We start from the raw sequence: 18,314 nt of genomic DNA, 5'->3' as shown, positions 1-18,314 counted from the left end.
TAAAAAAGAAAAAAAAAACAAGGTCTGCAACACATTGGTTCTAATTCCAATGGAAAGCACTAGTAGTATCATCCCACTTTTCTCATCTTTGCAAACAAAACCAGTAATAAATTGACTCCTAGTCTGCTCTATATGCAGTACTATGTGTGTACAAATAACCCGACTCAACCTTTCATCCCTTCGTGGGACCGTCAGAGTGAAACTTCAAAGCTACCCACACACTGTAATGTGGCCTCCAACCAACCAGCCCAGCCTCTTCCTGTAGCTTCAGAGAAAACACAGTGTATATGAAATGCACAATATGACAGTTACCATGGAGCGGTGACGTTCTTCTTCTTGAAATCTGAGACATAATTGAGGTTTTTCTGCTCTCTACTCTGTACCTGTTATTCAGACATAATTATGGTATGGTCTGAGCTGCCATAAATGCTATTAGAACTAATCTCATTAGCAGTGTATTGCTCAAGGACTTTTTTGATATTTCGAAAGCTTGAACCATAAATCGAGCAAACAGCAGTGATAAAGAGACAACCCACTTCCACTAAGTCACATATTATTTATCTGAAAATGTTGGATTTCTCTTTGTACTTTAGTTTGCTTAGAAGTAGAAAAATATAAACAACAATTAAACATGAATAATCACAATTATCTCATTACACTACAATTCTTTGCATTACATTGCCTTTCCATTCATTTTAACCATTCCTACAGAACAGCATTTTTTCTTATTTTTAAAAAGGAGACAATCTGGTACAGTTTTAACATAATAATTAGGCCTAATCGGTAATCTGGTATCCCTGAACAGAGCCAAACAAAGAAAGCAGCAACACTGGAAGTAGCATGATTCTCCCATAGCCAGCCAGCTGTCTGTCAGGCCCTAATTTGATTCACTGAACTAGACTGCTCTACCCTATCTGTGGTACTTGTATGGAATCATTTAATAAATATTAGGATTTACTGTGAAGGATAAAGCATAGAAGGAGACGGTGGTTCAGTTTTGGTAAAAAATCTAGGATTTAATTGCAGGTATTTGTGTGTGCTCTTTGCACACATACAGTTTATGGAAGTAGTTTTGCAATCATTAGTTGACAAACTTAAGATTCCACCCACTCATCTCTTTTGGGTCAAAAACCCGATGTCACTGTCACACAGTTGTGATTAAAAAAAATCAGTAGCATAAAATATAAAATGAGGTGTGAAACAAATCTTTTAAAATATTAACTGTTTATTTGTTACCGCCTGTTTATACATTCAGAAATAACCTTTTAGAGAAACAAAAATTAATCAGACAGTTTGTCCTGTGAAAAAATATGGATTCGATCTTCTCTGGCTGTAGTTTCAACTTTCATACCATACTTCACTTCAGGCCAAACTCACCACCGTTCAACATTATTACAACCAGCAAGCCCAGCCTGTTTTTCATCTATACTTCTGTCCTTCAATAAATGGGGTAATTGCAGCAAGCACCTACAGAGTTATATCACACCCATAATGCTAGTGGCAGAGTTCCCAGAATTCATTACTGTGGGGTAGAAACAGACCTAGAGGAGCACCATGCCCCCATTTCATTGGTGTTTCATACAGACTGTTTGATTTCCAACCTCTAAAAATATTTTGCATATGCAAGCTTTTAAAATGCATTAATCTCTCTATTTTTATATGTGAGTCTGTATTTGTGTTAACCATCTGATCATGGAAGTGGACAGCAAGGCCGAAACGTTTGACATTGCTGTTAAATATATCAAATGAAAATGAGCTAGAACACATGAAGTGTTGGTGGCATCAGCTGCAGTAAGTAATGTGAGCAGAGAATGCTTCACGTTATAAAATAATGATTTCATTGCAGTGGCATTTTGTCAGGCAATTTCTAAACTGTATAGAAACTAAATGTAGAAAAAATAGTGGCTGTATCATTCAAAAAGCACCCTCGTCACATCCAAAGAATCACCAGCAGGGATACGTTTGATACCTTTTAATATCACAGTTTTAAAAATGTGCTGACACTTATTGTTGTTTTTGTTTTTTGGACCTTACCGTAGGCAGTGAATACACAGTCTGCAGTTTTTCAGTTTCAGTTAAAATATACCCCAACACAAGAATCACATACTCCAAACAAATGACACCTCGTGCACTAATGAGGCACACCAGCAAACCTGACAGAAATAGTGGTCGACTGAGTAAGAGATCCACAAATTAGAAATAGTTTTACAGTCTGTCTAAAAGTGGCAAGACTGTGGAAAACCAGCTTTAGTAAAGGGAACTCTCTAAGTCATGAGGACTTTCGGTTGCCACATCAACTTCCTGAACGCACCTAAATAGTAATTAACAGTGGGCAGAGGCAAGCCTGGGCCTGTCTGACACACAGTAGATGACTAACACTAGTGTAGTCTCATCAAGTTCACAACTCAACAGTTATTTTCTTGCAACACTAGGAGATATTTGTTGTTTCTATCAGCTTGTTTCTATCTACACCAAACTGTGACATATCTGGCCTCGGTCAGTATCAAAGGAATTCTCTGCTTTCTGCACAGGTTTGTATCTGAGCCGATAACCTTACCTGTTCAAACTCTCTGAGGCTGTGCATCTGTACTGGGGGTCCTTTGTCTGTTTCGTCACCTGAGAAATCTGCACAGGTAGAAGAAGAAACATGTACACATCAACACATTACTCGCAGAGGAGCTATTCTGCTGCAGGAATTTAATACCCTTAGGGTTTTCTATGTTTATAGCTTCATAACACAGAACAAGTCTGCTGTATACAGTGTGTTTAATAGTAAAAAACAAAAAGCATTTGATCTGTAAAATGCTGTTTAAATCTCCTCATGAATGCTTCCTATTTACAGTAAATTTGCTCTAGTTTCTGAGAATTATCAGTGCAACAGCAACGGGTGAAATTTAAACACTTCAGGGTTTTCTCAGCAACGTCTCTGAGACTGTGTGATCAATCATCACCTCGTTATAAACCCATTAAACCTAGATACAAATGGGCTGTGTGTGTCCTTATACACACACTCATAGAATTGATATAGTATATTGTGGTCCAATTGAAATATTTCCAGAAGTCTAAAGACATCACAAAGCCATGCTTATCCCCTATAAGAGGCCAGGAGTTTTCCAAGAAAACTCCATCCAATACTTAGAATTCGATTTGTATAATAGTTCGAATTTTATTCCTTTAAAAGCAGGGCCAATTATCTGCAGGAGAAAGGGGGTGGTGGTAGTGAAGGGCAAGATCCCAAGGGGTGTAATCACGTTAGTTTTGGCAGAGTTTATATTTATAACGATTCTTTAAAATTGCAGCACATTAAATTTTATTACAAAGCTGTTGTGTAAGAAGTTAGAAGGTATCCTGGATCAAGTGCTGAGATGTTAGCTGCTGCAGTGCCTGCAGCAAGCCAGGCTACGAAACACTACAGAACACCGATATGAATGACATAATAGTAGAAGTATGCAAGCACACATTTTGTTTGATTGGACTTTTCAGAACCATCATTAACATAATACATTACTTTTGTCCAAATCCTCATCACATTTAAATCACACTTTAATACTGTGAATTTTGACAAATAATTTCATGTCATTGTCCTGGTCTTTGACCCAGGACTATGATGAAGCTAGAAGCCAGAGAACAGTGATGCCTGAGGTAATCAGAGCACTCAGGGCAGTAACCACCAAACTGGGTGAATGGATCCAGCAGATCCCAGAAATCACTTTGGAGATCTGTCCTAGGAAGAGCAAAGATACTTCACAGGCCATCAAGCTGCCAAGGTAGGGGTATTCTTAAGTTATAGGACCCAAGTTTGAATGATAAAGGCAGCTTACTTACAAAGAAATGAGCATTGTCTAATTTTTAGAAGCAGGAGAAAATGCACATTTAAAAAATAAGACAAGCACCACTTTGCATTTGTAATACATTAGGAGACACTTACCCATCATGCTTTTCGGCCTGGCCCGTTTATCTGCACCACAGTGCCTGAAAACAGAGACAGCTATCAGTAAAGTCCCTGAACATTTTCCCATGTGTCTTCACCAGCAGCCGCATAATGATCCTTATCTTTGCACTAAACCTGTTTTCTGCTGGAGTCCTGTCTGCATGATGTATGAGTGAAAATGTAGTAAGTCGTACAAAGCAGTAGGAATGAGCAGAGCTGCTTCACACTGCCATGTCAGAGAAGCTGACACTCACATGCTGCTGGTGGAAAATGAGTCAGCAAATGCTTCAAGTCACACAGCCATCAGTCACCAGTGGGGAAACAGTAAACAAAGACAGCATGGAATAATCCAAGAACTCCTTCCACCAACTGGCCGTGAAACGCTAACGGGGCTTCTTAGAGACTTCCTCATTTTTGGGACCTAACGTTAACTAACCTGTGCACCCCTGCTAATATACATGAATTACAAGCCGCCATATATAGGAGAATACTGTGATTGGGTGAGGTTGGTTAAGTCATTTACACTCCTGCGACATATCCTGTAACCAGTGTTGAGGAGTAACGGAATACATGTACCGGTGTTACGTATTTAAAATACAAAATATGAGTAAATGTATTCCGTTACAGTTACCGTTTAAAAGGTGGTATTCAGAATACAGTTACTTTGTTGAAATAAAGGGATTATACGGCAGTCTTTTCCTGTTTCATATGTTAGGCTGTCCCCTCTCTATTTCTGTTAATTCCACACCGGTGGAAACCCAAACAAAACACGCATTAAGAGGCTCTAATGCCTGTGTCTCAACCTTGCGGCATAATGACGTGACAAAATATTTTTTCAAAAAATTATTTAATATGAAGGCAATAGGCATAGTGTTACAGGCATAGCCCTAAAGAATGTAGCCTTATGGGAAGTGTAGCCCAAGTGTAGGTGTAAGTAAGCTATCAAGACTTGACTGTACACTGTGTTTGTGTTTTCCTCCAAAACAATAAGCTCCGTTGGAGCAGCCTTTCAACACCTCTCTCTGTCTCTCACTAGCAAAGTTGACCCAGACAACAAAGTAAAGCTAGTTTTCGGCTACGAGCCCGACACGGAACCTGACGTACTAGCCAGAGGTCCCTTTACTACGGTTTGGAGCCGCTGACCTGTTCTATATACGCGTTCGCTGCTAAAAGTGCAGCTTTACCTAATGTCCACCTACTGTTACTCATTTACATTAAGATTTAAACATCTAGTTGGTATTGGTATGGCATGTAACCTTCAGTAATAGTAGTAAATCACACAGCAATAGTACATTCATGTAGTTGTAAAAGCATGATAATATATTAAGTAATCCAAAGTATTCAGAATACGTTACTCTCATTGAGTAATGTAACGGAATACGTTACAAAATACATTTTGGGGCATGTATTCTGTAATCTGTAGTGGAATACATATTAAAAGTAACCTTCCCAACACTGCCTGTAACACTGCCAAATTACTTCACCAGCTAATATGATCTGTTAGAATAACTGATATGACGATGATATTTATTCATCAGTAAATCATTTATTAGCCAAACGCAAAGACTGAATTCATGTGAAGCATCAAGCAAGCTAGCCAATTTTGCTGTCATTATACCATTATACCCTGGGGTTAAAGCAGCCTGGAACACTGAGGAATGGTGTTCCAACACCTTTAGTTGTAGAGTAAATAAATCTGATTGGCAGTTTAATACAAAATACTGTCAAGCAATTTTATTTTTTAAGAGCTGCAGTCTAATGGTCCTTTTAGCTATTTTTTCTGAGACAATTAAGTCACTAAATAATCCCATATGCACACATCCTTTTCTCATCTCATTCTTTTGATACGTTCATGGTTAAGATATAACCATAAGTTATATAAGTTGTGTCCAAGGTACTTCAGCATCTAGCTAGCACCACAGAAGTGGAGTGAACAAAATCCAACTTTTTTGAAATGCCAGGTAATTTCAAATTCATCATTTTAAAAGGCTCAATATATGCTATATGACACACACACTGTTTCTGTGCAATTTGGCACATAATTTGATATCTATGGGTGAAGTGGCTGTATTTCCAAGGGAAGAAAAAATGTTAATGCGTGATCATTTTACTCTCTGCGATGGAGAGTAATATAAGAAAGAGGAGACATGAGAGGAAGATTAGAGATTCTGTTCTAAGTTAAAGACTGCTTAAGAAGTGGGGTCGCTGTAGCTCAGGAGGTAGAGCAGAGCATCTACTAATCAGAAGGTTGCTTAATGCATCTGAGTGTGAATTATTGTGAATATTAGGGAGACAAAGCATAGAAAAAGTGCTTGTGTGATTGAGTGAATGGGGCATGATGTTTAATGTGCTTTGAGTGCTCAAGTAGAGTAGAAAAGGATAATGTGTAATTGCATTGGCTGCATTTTTAGATAAACAGTTGTATATAACTTTATTGTTTACAAAATATGAGCATAAGTTTTCAAAATGTACAATTTATATTTGTATTTCAAGTTATGAAAATAATTTACTAAACATGTCTGTGGTTTTTACAGTAAAAAATATATAACTACTACTAGGATTTTATGTTTTTTGTGTGATTTTATATGAAACGTATACCTACTGCATTTGAATCATTTTAACCATATGTAACACCGGAATATGTGTTGCGTTGTTTTTTTTTTTTTTAAAGGCTTTGATTTGGCCTCCCCATTTGATTTCCATGCCAACCTAAGAAAATTTCTCCTGATCCGCCCCTGATCAACCAAGGGTTCGGGTGAACCCATGAGGCCTTGCCTGACCCTATCATGTGACTTACCGAGATCAAATGAAGCAAGATGTTAGTGGGCATTAAGGTGTCTGGAAAGGGATCTCAAAACTGGATTATAGATGGCAGACAGTTGGTGTCGCAAGCCACCCCGTCTGTTCAAATACTGTCGTTCACAGTGGACATAGATGGCTTCTTTCACTCCTCTATCAAACCATCTGTCTCCTCTGTCCAAAATGTGAACATTTGCATCCTCGTAACAGTGACCTTTAACCTTTAGATGCAGATATAGTCTCGTCTTGTCAAGGTGGCTCTTCTATGTTGTGCCATGCATTTATGAAGCTGTTTGGTTTGTCCAATGTAGAGGTCTGAGCACTCTTCTCTGCACTGTGCAGCATACACAATGTTGTTTAGTTTGTGTTTGGGATTTTTGTTTTTGCGATGAACCAGTTTTTGTCTGAGGGTGCCGCTGGGTCTGAAGTATACTGGGATCTCGTGCTTGGAGAAGACTCTCCTGAGTTTCTCTGATAAACCTGCTACAAAAGGGATGACAGTATAGTTCCATTCTCTCTAGTTGGTGTCTGACCTTCTTTTCTGTGCATCTTTGGTGATTTTATGAAAGCCCAATTAGAATAACTACATGTTTTAAGAGCTTTCTTTACATGTGTGTTCCTTCTTTTTCCCTTCTGGCATAGAGGGAATGTTTTCTGCCCGGTGTTACAGGGTCCTGATTTCTCCAGGTTTGTGTTCCAGAGGATGGTGGGTGTCAAAGAGTAGGCACTGGTCTGTGTGTGTGGTCTTGTGGCAATGCTAAGGTTTCCATTTTCCTCAATGTGGCAGACTGTTATCCTTTGTGTCTTCCCTGTTGAACTTTAAATTTCTGTCTAATGAGTTGATGTGAGCAGTGAAGGATTCAACTTCTTGGGTTTTAGTTTTGACCCAGGTGCCATCCACGTATCTGTACCCATGGCTAGGTGCTGTCCTTTTAAAAGAGACAAGAGCTTTTCTTTCCACTTCCTCCATGTAAAGGTTGGCTACAATAGGTGACACTCGGGAGCCCATGGCACATCCATGTTTTTGTCTGTAGAAACCCTTGTTGTATTTAAAATATGTGGTGATAAGGCCGAGATCTAACAGTGTACAAATTTGTTTGGGGGTGAAGCTGGTTTTGTTTTCCAAGGAGCTGTCTTCTTGTAGTCGTTTTCTGAGAGTCTCCACTGCCTCATTTGTAGGTATGCAAGTGAAGAGTAAAACCACATCAAAGGACACTATGGTTTCATCTGGATCCAGTGCAAGTTTCTGGTCCTTGTTGTTGAAGTCAGTGGAGTTGATGTGATGGGGTTGTTCCCCACAAGGGGCACAAGGATGGTGGCAAGGTGTTTGGAAATGTTGTAGGTAGCTGAGTTCATACTGCTAACACTGGGTCTGAGTGGGAGTCCTTCTTCGTGGATCCTTGGAAGTCCGTAAATACAGGGTATAGCATCCCCTTGGTATAGACGACGGTATGTAGGGCGGTCAATGACTTTATCCTATTCAAGTTCTTGCAGGCAACTGTTGACTTTTGTAGTCGCTTGTGGGGTCTCATTTTAATGCTTCATAGGTACTGTTGTCACTAAGGAGTGTAATAATTTTTGTGTGATAATCCATTGTGTTTAGAACAAAAGTGCACCTCCCCTTGTCGGCTGGTAATATGGTGATGTTTTGTTTTTGCTCAGTGATGCAACGGCCTTCTTTTCTTGTATTGTGAGGTTAGACGAAGGGACTTTAGCAATGGAGAGGGTGGATGAAACCTTCATCTTTTGCTCTGCTTCTGTTTGTGTTCATTTATTAATCCATATGGCGGTTTCCGTGGTTAGCAACAGATACATTTTAAGAAAGAGACAAAGCACTCAATTCTGAATTGTAATTTCTGAGCAAATTCTCAATAGAAAGATAGCGGTGGAAGTGTAACTACCAAGGGAGAAGGTTTTACAATCGTATTTGTTTGTAAAGTCAGCAATCTTTTAGGTAGTTTGCATTTGATTTGACTAAATATTTTGTACATGAAAAGAAAGGTAATAATGCTTGAAAACAATTGCAAATTTAAGTTTTCAATAAGTAAGTAACAGAACTTTTCACTAAGTAACAGAAGTTTGTTCTTGAGGATGTCATCAATTTCAATTTAACGTGAATCTGAATCTAAAGTGGTATTAAGCTTTTTAACAACAGGTGCCAAATTTCAGCTTTAAGGTGGCCAAGGGTTGGATAGTGGCAAATGTAACAAAGGCTTCTAAATTGTAATATAATGTAGTTGCTCCCTGGCTGCCCTGAACTTAGCGTCCCCCTTGCCAAATTCCACTTTAACCCCAGACAATAACATGTAGAATATTTCCATTTGTTGGACCGCAGCAGCCACCAAATCGTGAAGTTTTCAGTCATCTCATCGGTTTTAAGAATAAGTTCCAACTGGATGACACAATAAATTACACTGTTAGTGTAATAGCATGAATTACTTTTAATATGAGAAATAAAACATGACTAATGTTTTGTCACATGCCTGAAGGGGTTAAAATAACAACAGTGGACACAGATAATTCAGCTGTTTCCGTTGAAATGACTGCAGCTGGCTGAGCTAATTTCAATGTAAAGCTCTCTTTTCTCCTGAAAGGTAAATGAGACTTTTACTCTATCTGCTTTCAGAACAAAATCTTTTCTCTACATGTTACATTTATAAAAGCACACTCACACATGCCTATACAGAACAAAGAAATACAACACACTCACACTTCACAAACCATGCACATTCATCAAACTGACTCATCATAAGCACTGTTGCAAAGGCTTACCTTCCTCTATAAAGAAATCCACTCATTTTTCAGCTGTATCATTTAAAAACAGCACAAAAGCTCAGTACAAAGTATGTCCTCATCTGTCAGGTGAATAGTCCTTGGCCTCAGCCTTCAGAGACCCGAAGATATCCGATTACCTCCTAGCTGCCATTAGAGTTTCAGTAAACACTCAAACCTAGGCATATTACAAGCTGCAAATAGCAAAGTTGCAGAGAATCTTCAGAGTCAAAGCAGAGTGACCACAGTCAGGCTCTTCGGCCACGAGGCTCCCAGAGGAGCGAGCCAAGCACCCAGGCAGTCATTTGACGTGGCAGCGAAAGTCACAGAGAGATGTGGTAAACAGCACCGTGGAGCAAAGGTACACAGAGGCTGCTTGCTTCACCATGAAAGAGTGATCTGTCTCAGCATGCTCCACAACAGCCGCTTCACCAGGTATGTGTGCGTGTGTGTGTCAGTGGGTGTATAAACCACACCAACGTTTTCCAGCCATTTCTAATAAAATACTCACTGTCTATTGACTATTTGCCTCTGGTACTTTTTAAAGGCAGGTGGAGCACAAGGAGGATACCTGTGTGTTTGATAGTGTGCATGTGTGTTTATGCACACCTCCTTCTCCCTGTAGGTGTGTCTAACGTGTTGCAACAGGTAAAAGGCGGCATTTAGACACTAATTTCCTCCAACACAAAACACTGAACTGCTTTACATTTTTTCCTGGAGAAAATGTTCAGATCCGTCACATAAAAGCAGCATTAAGCACCTCTTGAAAATCAGTTTAAAAGAATCACAGTATAGCTGTGCCGACTAGATCTGAACAAACAAGCAGCACATTGAGGTTGGCCGAGGGAGCTCAGGATCAAAGCTAGACAGCTTTAGGCTAGGAGTCAAAAACAGTGGTCTGGATCAACGTTTGTGGAAATTCTCATTCAGTGTTTCTCCAAACAGGAGGGTGTGGTCTGTGTGAGTCTGTATGTAGGGGAAAAAAAATCAGATTTGAACTGTGTTTGGTTTAAAGAAAAACTCCTATGGGCAATTTTGGGTGTGGCAGTTTATTAACACAAAGGATCAAATTGTATATTCATTCACCTGAGAACCAGACCTTTATAAATTAGAGAGAAGCCTCTTCTTTGGTCATAGGAGTTTTAATTTTCTGTTACCTTTCTTAATATTGCATATTCAGTTTAATGTGCACAGATAATGATAATTATCACTTAGTAAACGAAGGGCAAGCACAATTAGACAAGGTGTGCCAGGTTACAGTATTAATGGTTATTTATCATTTGTTTTACTTTACTTTATAAAAGTGTGTGTATAGCAACGAGAAAATTGTATTTGAATTCAAATCTTAATGGCACTCAGAAAACGTGTTTTCATGCACGGGGAAAACCTTGACTCATAATAATAATAACAATAATAATAATTAAAAAGAAAATAATAATAATAATACTATTAAAACACATTCCCAGATCCAAATAAAATTAAATTGTCTCCTCCTTTGGTCATGATCCACCGTTTTAGATAAATAATGTTTTTGTATAAAATAATCTTGGAAATGAAGTGAAAGTAGTACAGTAGTGGTAACAAACTGGTGAAAAAAAAAAGGAAAGACACAGGAATTGTTTTCTGCTTTCTAAACTCCCACAGGTTTTTATATAGATTCACATTTGCCAGACAGCTGTACCCGATGTTCATGTTTGCTGACTGTTTTTATTCACAACCACAATACATGTGCTAATGCTGGCCATAAACCAAGAGTTCATGCACCTTTTTTTGACACCTGTTTTTGATTCGCGCTAAAATAAGCCAAACAAAATGGGGAAAAGAAAGATTATAGTGATCATAACTCACTACAGTTTAATTTTATTGAGATAACAAGACCTTTTTAGTAGTAAATTCTACTACTTCATTTACTGCCATGTAATAACAGCTTCATAGGAACTGAGTATGTATATAACACTTAATATTCATGACAAAGAAATACCTTGCTATATTTGGATCTATGTGCGTATATGAAATCTAAAACTGGTCAATTCATAATTTAGTGTAACCTGCTATCTGCCAGATAGATACAGATACATGACCTGTAGGGTTGGGGTTAAGGAACAGGGAATGTCTCTTCTCCTCTCTTCCTCACCTTCACTGTCCTTCCATCTCGACCTAAGCATAGATATCCTCACATTCCACACATAGCACGTAGCGTGCAGCTGGCCAGCAGGCCTTATCGGGGCAAGAGACAGAAAATCAGAGGCTGAACTGAGAGGCTTCCCTCAACTGAGCCAAATGCAATCAGCCAAAATAACAAACCCTTCACTCAAGTGTGATTTACTGCTTGGGTCACTTGGAGTCTTGGGTGTTACTGTGTATTCATAATTCCTTACATCAGGCCTATTGTTCCCAATCCATGGGGTTAGGGCAAAAACAATTTCAAAGTAAACTTCAAAGATTATTATAGAAACAAGAATAAGGAAAATGAAAAAGAAGATGATGGCGGGAGAAAATTTAGTAATGAGGGCACTTAGGAAGAGGAAGAAGAGCGGAAAGGCAGGTGTGAAGGTAGGTTGCATCCAGATGACATACCTGTGGCAGTATGGATATGTAGGAGAGAGGGCAGTGGTCTTTTTAAGTGGTCTTTGTTTAACACAATCCTGGAGAGAGGGGGCATCCCTGAGGAATGGATACCAGGAAGGAGGTGGTGTGACACGCCTGCAATCATTTACCTTTAACTTGCATATTAGCAGAATATTATTACCACAGGAACTGACATTTGTTTATGAGACTACATTAAGTTACCAGTTTCATCTAAGATTATATGTTTTTTCTCATTTCTTTTAATTCCATATTAATTCTGTGTGCGTATTATTCTCTTCTGACAAGCTGTGATTACTGCATAACAGAAGAATTTATTCGCTTAACATATCAGTCTGTAACTTTTCGATTTTCTTCACTGTTTAGTTATTCTCTTGACTGAGTTGTTGCTGTGTAAGCACGTAGATATTTCACACATGACTCCTGTGGTTTAGAAGAATCAGTCAAATTCCCTTGACTGAGCTCACATCTTTATTTTTGGCAGTCAAACTATGATCATAGAACTTGAGTCGGACCTTCATGCTCCAAAAAGATTGAAAGAGAAATTACGAGAACGGGACAGTTTATTTAGTAGATCTAGATGTAGAAATTCGGTGTTAAATTTAACTACTATGAATAATGTTATCTGATATTGTTATTCTAGATTGAGGTGATGACAGGCATGAAAGACATGAGACATGAAACAAGAGAGACGAGGGCCAGTCTCCTGACAGAAAGCTACACCCTGTTATTAACCCAATCACATCCTTTACCCTCCTACTTGTACATTCTTTCTTTTTTTTCCTCGTTAACTTTCAGCTTTCCACCTTGAATCTTGTATCTGTGCTCTTGTGCTTAGACTGCTGTTGCTGGCTAACAATTATAACAGGTTGATGTCAGCCAGTCACCTCAACTCTGTTTACAGTGAATACATTTTTTTTTAACTTTAATCAAAACCTTTCTGACTTTAGAAAGAGTACTGCAAAAATAAAAAGTGTTCAAACACAAAAAGGAAATGTGAAGGATTTCTTTTAAACTTTACTAAATTGCATGTAGACATGGCAGAGACAGCCTGCTGAAGTTCAAACCAAGCATTAGGAAGGACGGGGAGTGAAAGTGATAAGGTTCTTGATGCCAGATGGGCTGCTCTCATTTTTTCAGTGGAGAATTTCGAGCTGATAGGAAGGCAACAGTAACTCAGTCGCTTGTTAGAAAAATGTAAGCAGAAGAGCATTTCTGAAAGTATCTGACCGTGAATCAGACTGGTACAGCAGACCACACTGTTGGTCACTACTGTTATCTAAGAACAGGATACGGAGGCTATATTTTGCACAGGTTTTTCACCAAAATTCCACAATAGAAGTTTGGAGAAACACGACCCTACTGGTCTCCATAATCACCAGATCTCAGTCCAGTGGAGCATATTTGGGATGTTGTTGAAAGTGACATTTGTATAAGCAGCAACTATGTGATACAACATGTTACTAGTTACTACTATGATATATGCTTACATGTGATTGGCTTTGCCATGACATGCACCTGTGATCAAGGCTGGAAGTATGTATTTTGTATTGTACCTATTTTTTTGCAAGTAAACCTCTGACAGTGTGTTACTCGATTTGTTCTTTCATACTTATTTGAAAGATGTTCAAAGTAATTAAATAGAAAACCCAATGTAGGACTCATCAGACCAGAACTAAATTTAAACACATCTTAATTGCAGGCAGCAGACTGAGTTAACAAAAATAATAACAGAGCAGCGGATGGGCAAAACAGACTGATAAACTAGGACCAGAGAAAAACACAGATGAAACAAAGACCAGAAGCAAACTGACATAAGATAAACTAACATTGAACCAATACTGAATTCCAACAGCAGGCACTGAGGACAAGACACAGAGATGAGACTCGGATAGACTGGACATCACAGGGAACTGACATAACTAAACAAGAAATCAAGAGCGGCAAATAACCAAACTCAGAAGCACTAGAAAATAATATACATATGTTATAATTCACTGGGCCCACATCCTCATTTTAGGTTTGGCAGCATTTTAGTAGGTAAAGGTGAATGGCTTGGACATGAATTGAGCTGCGGTTTGGGGAAGGCCTCGAAGGGGCCTGGCAGGTCCCCATGTACCAATGGAAGTGAAGAAGTTAAAGAATTGAAAAGGGGCAGGATGGTGGGGCAAATGAGAATGAACAGTTTGTAGAACTGGGGAAACATATATAGATGACAACTGGAAGGAGCGTGTTTGGAGGCGTGGTCACGCTCCTGAAATTCCGATACTGAATCTCCAATAAAAACATGTCAAAAGAATATTTCATTATTCCACAACAAAAATTCGAAACACTGGACCATTAGAAATGAACTGGTTTGCATATTGTACTCCACCTCAGTACTTAAAGTGCTTTATTCAACATGTCTCATTCAAACTATTCTTTCTGTCTAACATTTACACACATCCTCATGCCGAGAGCAGACAGCAATCAGAGAGCAACTTGCCATTAACATCTTTCCCATGCATATCAGGCACACAGAGCAGTGAGGGATGGAACCACCAACCTACTGATTTGTAGATAACCTGCTCTATCTCCTGAGCTACAGCCACCCCAATGCTGGACAGTGCTCAGACAACTAGAGCTGTGACTGACAAAACTGACCATCAACACAGTCAAAAATACTTTTAGTAGTGAAGTATGTAGAAAAAATATGAACAAAAAGTTTTATTTTTAAGAACTTTATCTTCAGTGGACCTGAGTAAGTTTGTCAGGACTCCATTTGAGCTGTTATCTATATCTGATACATATGCGACAAATCGTCTGTATGTTACGCGTTGGGAATGAGAATGCTCTGGTGATGTATGTAAACATCTTTCTTTTTTATTAAATGAATGCAAATATTTAGTCCCTCACAAGAGATTTATTAGTGTTTTGTGAATCTTTCTCCACCATGAGTTAGAATAAGGCACAGACCTTCACTCTCTGTCTTATTAGATGTGGGGTCTGTGTACTGTGCTGGGAGGATGTTGCTGTCCAGTTAATTCAGCAGTTTATGTACAAGCTGTGAATGACGATCTTGAAGAGTGTTTAAAAGCCAAAAATCTGCCAGAAAGACTTTGAATGACAGTTTGTTTTTGTCTTTTTATTTCATCCAAGAGAGTTCACTGGTGTGTACTGTTAAAAAATGAAGAATGTTTCACGATAGAAATCAACATCATAAAGTGGCTGAACAACAGTTTGAGCATGTGGACATAATTTTCCCAGGTGTTTTCACTCAAATCTAGCCAGACGACAAATGCATTTATTAGCCCTCCCCCATCCAAAGCGCATATTGTGAAAAACTACTTTATAAATAATCAATAACTCAGTGTGATGGTTTGGCTCAAATAACACAAATCTAAGCCACAAGTGACATAATGCTCAGTCATTAAACATCAACAAACATTATACAAAATTGACAGTTTTTTTTTCTTTCTTATTTGCAAAACTGACTTTTGAATAAATGCATCCCACTTATACATGGAAGTGTCAGCAAATGAAATACACGTGTAAAATACACCTAACAAAGTACATGAATAGTAAATATTTGTTTAACTGAGAACTTTCTGCAGTTTTGGGGGGTTTTCAGTTGAAGATGCAAAAAAAATGTTGAAAATAAATTAATTAATTGATTTAATTAATGACTTTAATTAATTTAATTAAAGTAAAAGGTATTTTATCCTATCCTTTTACCCTTTACAACAGTGAAAAAGTTTTATTACCTTTAGCACAGTACTACAGTAAATGTACAGCTTGAGTTTATCTTCATCTCACACACAAAAGTGGTCCTTAAAGTAATGAATGTTATGCCTGAATCACTGAATGACAACATGAGTAGATGTAAGTGCGAAGTCTGTTAATATATGGAGTAGAAAGTACATACATTTGTTTAAAATGTAGGGAGTTAAAGGAAAAAGTAAAAATAACTACTAAAGTAAAGTACAGATACCTGAAAACTCTACTTACAGTTAGGTCCATAAACATTTGGACAGACAGAGACAACTTTTTTGGTTCTGTATATTACCACAATGAATTTTAAATGAAACAACTCAGCTCAGACTTTCAGCTTTAATTCGGTGGGTTGAACAAAAAAACCTGCATTAAAAATGTGTGGAATTAAAGCATTTTATCATTTTAGGGGCTGTTGCCATGATTTTGCTCAAAATAAATAAAATGTAATTAATTGAATTTTAAATGTGTTATATTTAAAGTAATGATCCTATAATCTAGAGAAAACAAAAACTGTAATAATGTTGGTTCCAGGTCACCTAATCCAAAACTAACTGTAAGCCCTGTCTTAAGAGCAGACATGATGTCTGTCTCCAAAACCTAGACTGGGAGCTAGTTCCACAGGAGCGGGCCTGATATCTTGTTCGAGTGCCTGGAATCGTACGTTTAGAAACGCTGGCCTGCAATTGGAGAGCAAAGGATTCTATTGGGATAATATGATAGCATTTGATCTTTAACACATCACAGGGCCTGATCAAAAAGGACTTTGTCATGTGATTGGAAAGAATGTAGCATATTCAGCCTAATCAGAGTGACCACATTCTATATATAATGAGATCTGCATACATGTACAATTGCAATCTAACTTTCAAACTATTGTCTAAATATTTTGATATAAATGTAAAATATTGCATAAATTACATCAGCACTGCCAGTCAGAACAGTCTATGTGAATTTTCTTTATTCTCTGTCTTCTATGTAAAAACACTTGAGAAAGCCTAGAAACTTGTTCGAGAGAAGTAATTCATTCAAGAGATGGAAAAATCACAAGTACTGCCCTTTAGATGGAAAGCTACAGTAGAGGAAGAGCTCTGTGCTGAGACTGCTAATGAAAATCATATAGCTCAGAAATCAATAAATCACTAAGGAACAGGAAACAGTTATTGACTAATAACAGTCCCAGACCTCCTGCGGATCAGATGCTTATCACCACCTGACAGCATCAACACTGGATTTTGGTTTACAACATAATATGCCTGCTGGGCGGGTAAATAACAACACATTGCGTTCTTATGCACTGCATTTCCTCTAAATTTGTTTTCAGTTACACGAGAATAAGTGTCTCCATCTTTATTGCTGTTATTCGGCCAAAACGGTTCTACATTACAGCACAAACAGAAATAGACGATGCGTGACTACCTCGTATGTAAGTCGTATGTTGCGGTGACAGCAGCATCTCTCTTTAGCCATCTTCTTCTTCATCTCCACGAGCACATCATCGCCGGTATCCGTTTATTACCCCTTCATCATCCGGTCATGGTTGCAGGAGTCACCTCAATCTGGAGTCAGAGATGCTGCTGCTATGACGCCACCACTAATGCTCCCGTTGCAGCTCATTGGTCGGTTAAGCGCCCCCCCCCCACACACACACACACACACCCGGCCCCCTCCATTAGGGTATTCTGGATTTTCATTTTTATGCACGCAGATTGTGTCCCCTCTTCCCGCAGACGTCCAAGGAAACCATGTGACCGGCTCGTCAATGCGGGGAGTTGGGAGGTGAGGGGTAAAACGTGTGCAAAAAAACAATGCTTTGCTTGGATAGATGACACATTTTAGACAGACTGGCAGCATGTCAAGAGGCACGCTATTACCATAAGAGACAGAGTTTGGCTATTGGTTGGAAATTGAATAAGGATAGGAAATGCATATTACAACTGAATACTATTAAGGCATGTGAGATATCGATAAGTGAGACAGCTGTCAGAAATTAAATGTTACAAAACTTCCAAAAGTCTACTAAAATGAAAATTCACCGTAAAAGGTAAAACTAAATGTATAGAACAGACAGAGTATGAACCGAGCTTTTCTTTTATTGAGTTAGCAAACTGAATGCTGGAGATATTACGCCATCAGCCCTGTCCTCATCTCCACAATAAAATAACAAGGTCATTACATGTGTTTCCCTCTGTGTCTTTATATGAGTGAATTTCCCTTTTTTGATTTGAAATTTCCTTTAAATCGGTCCTGGTTTTTGCTTCAAACTAGTCTGTGCGAGCCATTGATGTTATGTCACCTAGTGGCCAAATAATGCACTACATTCCACAGTTAATGTACAGTCATGTAAAATCGTGTATTTCCGTTGTGTGGTGTTTATGTGCACATATGTTCTTTCAGTTACTCCTCAATGTGTTTTTATTTCATGACATGTGCTCAGATGAAAAAAGGGATGTGTTCCATACATTCCACATGTGCC

The 18,314-nt window shown here is 38.5% G+C and overlaps 1 protein-coding gene across 3 annotated transcripts in view; it reads right to left on the bottom strand.

Annotated features, from left to right (window-relative positions):
* pde4dip (phosphodiesterase 4D interacting protein) overlaps window positions 1-17,497 on the bottom strand; it is a 96,712-nt gene extending 79,215 nt beyond the window's left edge. For 2 of the 3 annotated variants that reach the window (XM_084911194.1, XM_084911195.1), the window contains exons 1-3: window positions 9,503-10,005; window positions 3,929-3,972; window positions 2,558-2,625 (exon numbers count right to left, since the gene is read on the bottom strand). In XM_084911194.1, coding sequence (XP_084767320.1) covers window positions 2,558-2,625; window positions 3,929-3,972; window positions 9,503-9,528 — 138 coding nt within the window. In that variant the 5' untranslated portion in view covers window positions 9,529-10,005. Of the gene's footprint in view, window positions 1-2,557; window positions 2,626-3,928; window positions 3,973-9,502; window positions 10,006-17,257 lie in introns of those variants that run through there. The other variant, XM_084911196.1, reaches the window with a different exon arrangement.
* Between the last annotated feature and the right edge of the window lie 817 nt (window positions 17,498-18,314).

Source organism: Perissodus microlepis, chromosome 17 (assembly GCF_051167445.1).
Source record: "Perissodus microlepis isolate ML-2025 ecotype Zambia chromosome 17, ASM5116744v1, whole genome shotgun sequence".
Lineage (NCBI taxonomy): Eukaryota > Metazoa > Chordata > Actinopteri > Cichliformes > Cichlidae > Perissodus > Perissodus microlepis.
The sequence above is the reverse complement of the archived record's forward strand: the minus strand, read 5'-3'. Positions and strand labels throughout refer to the sequence as shown.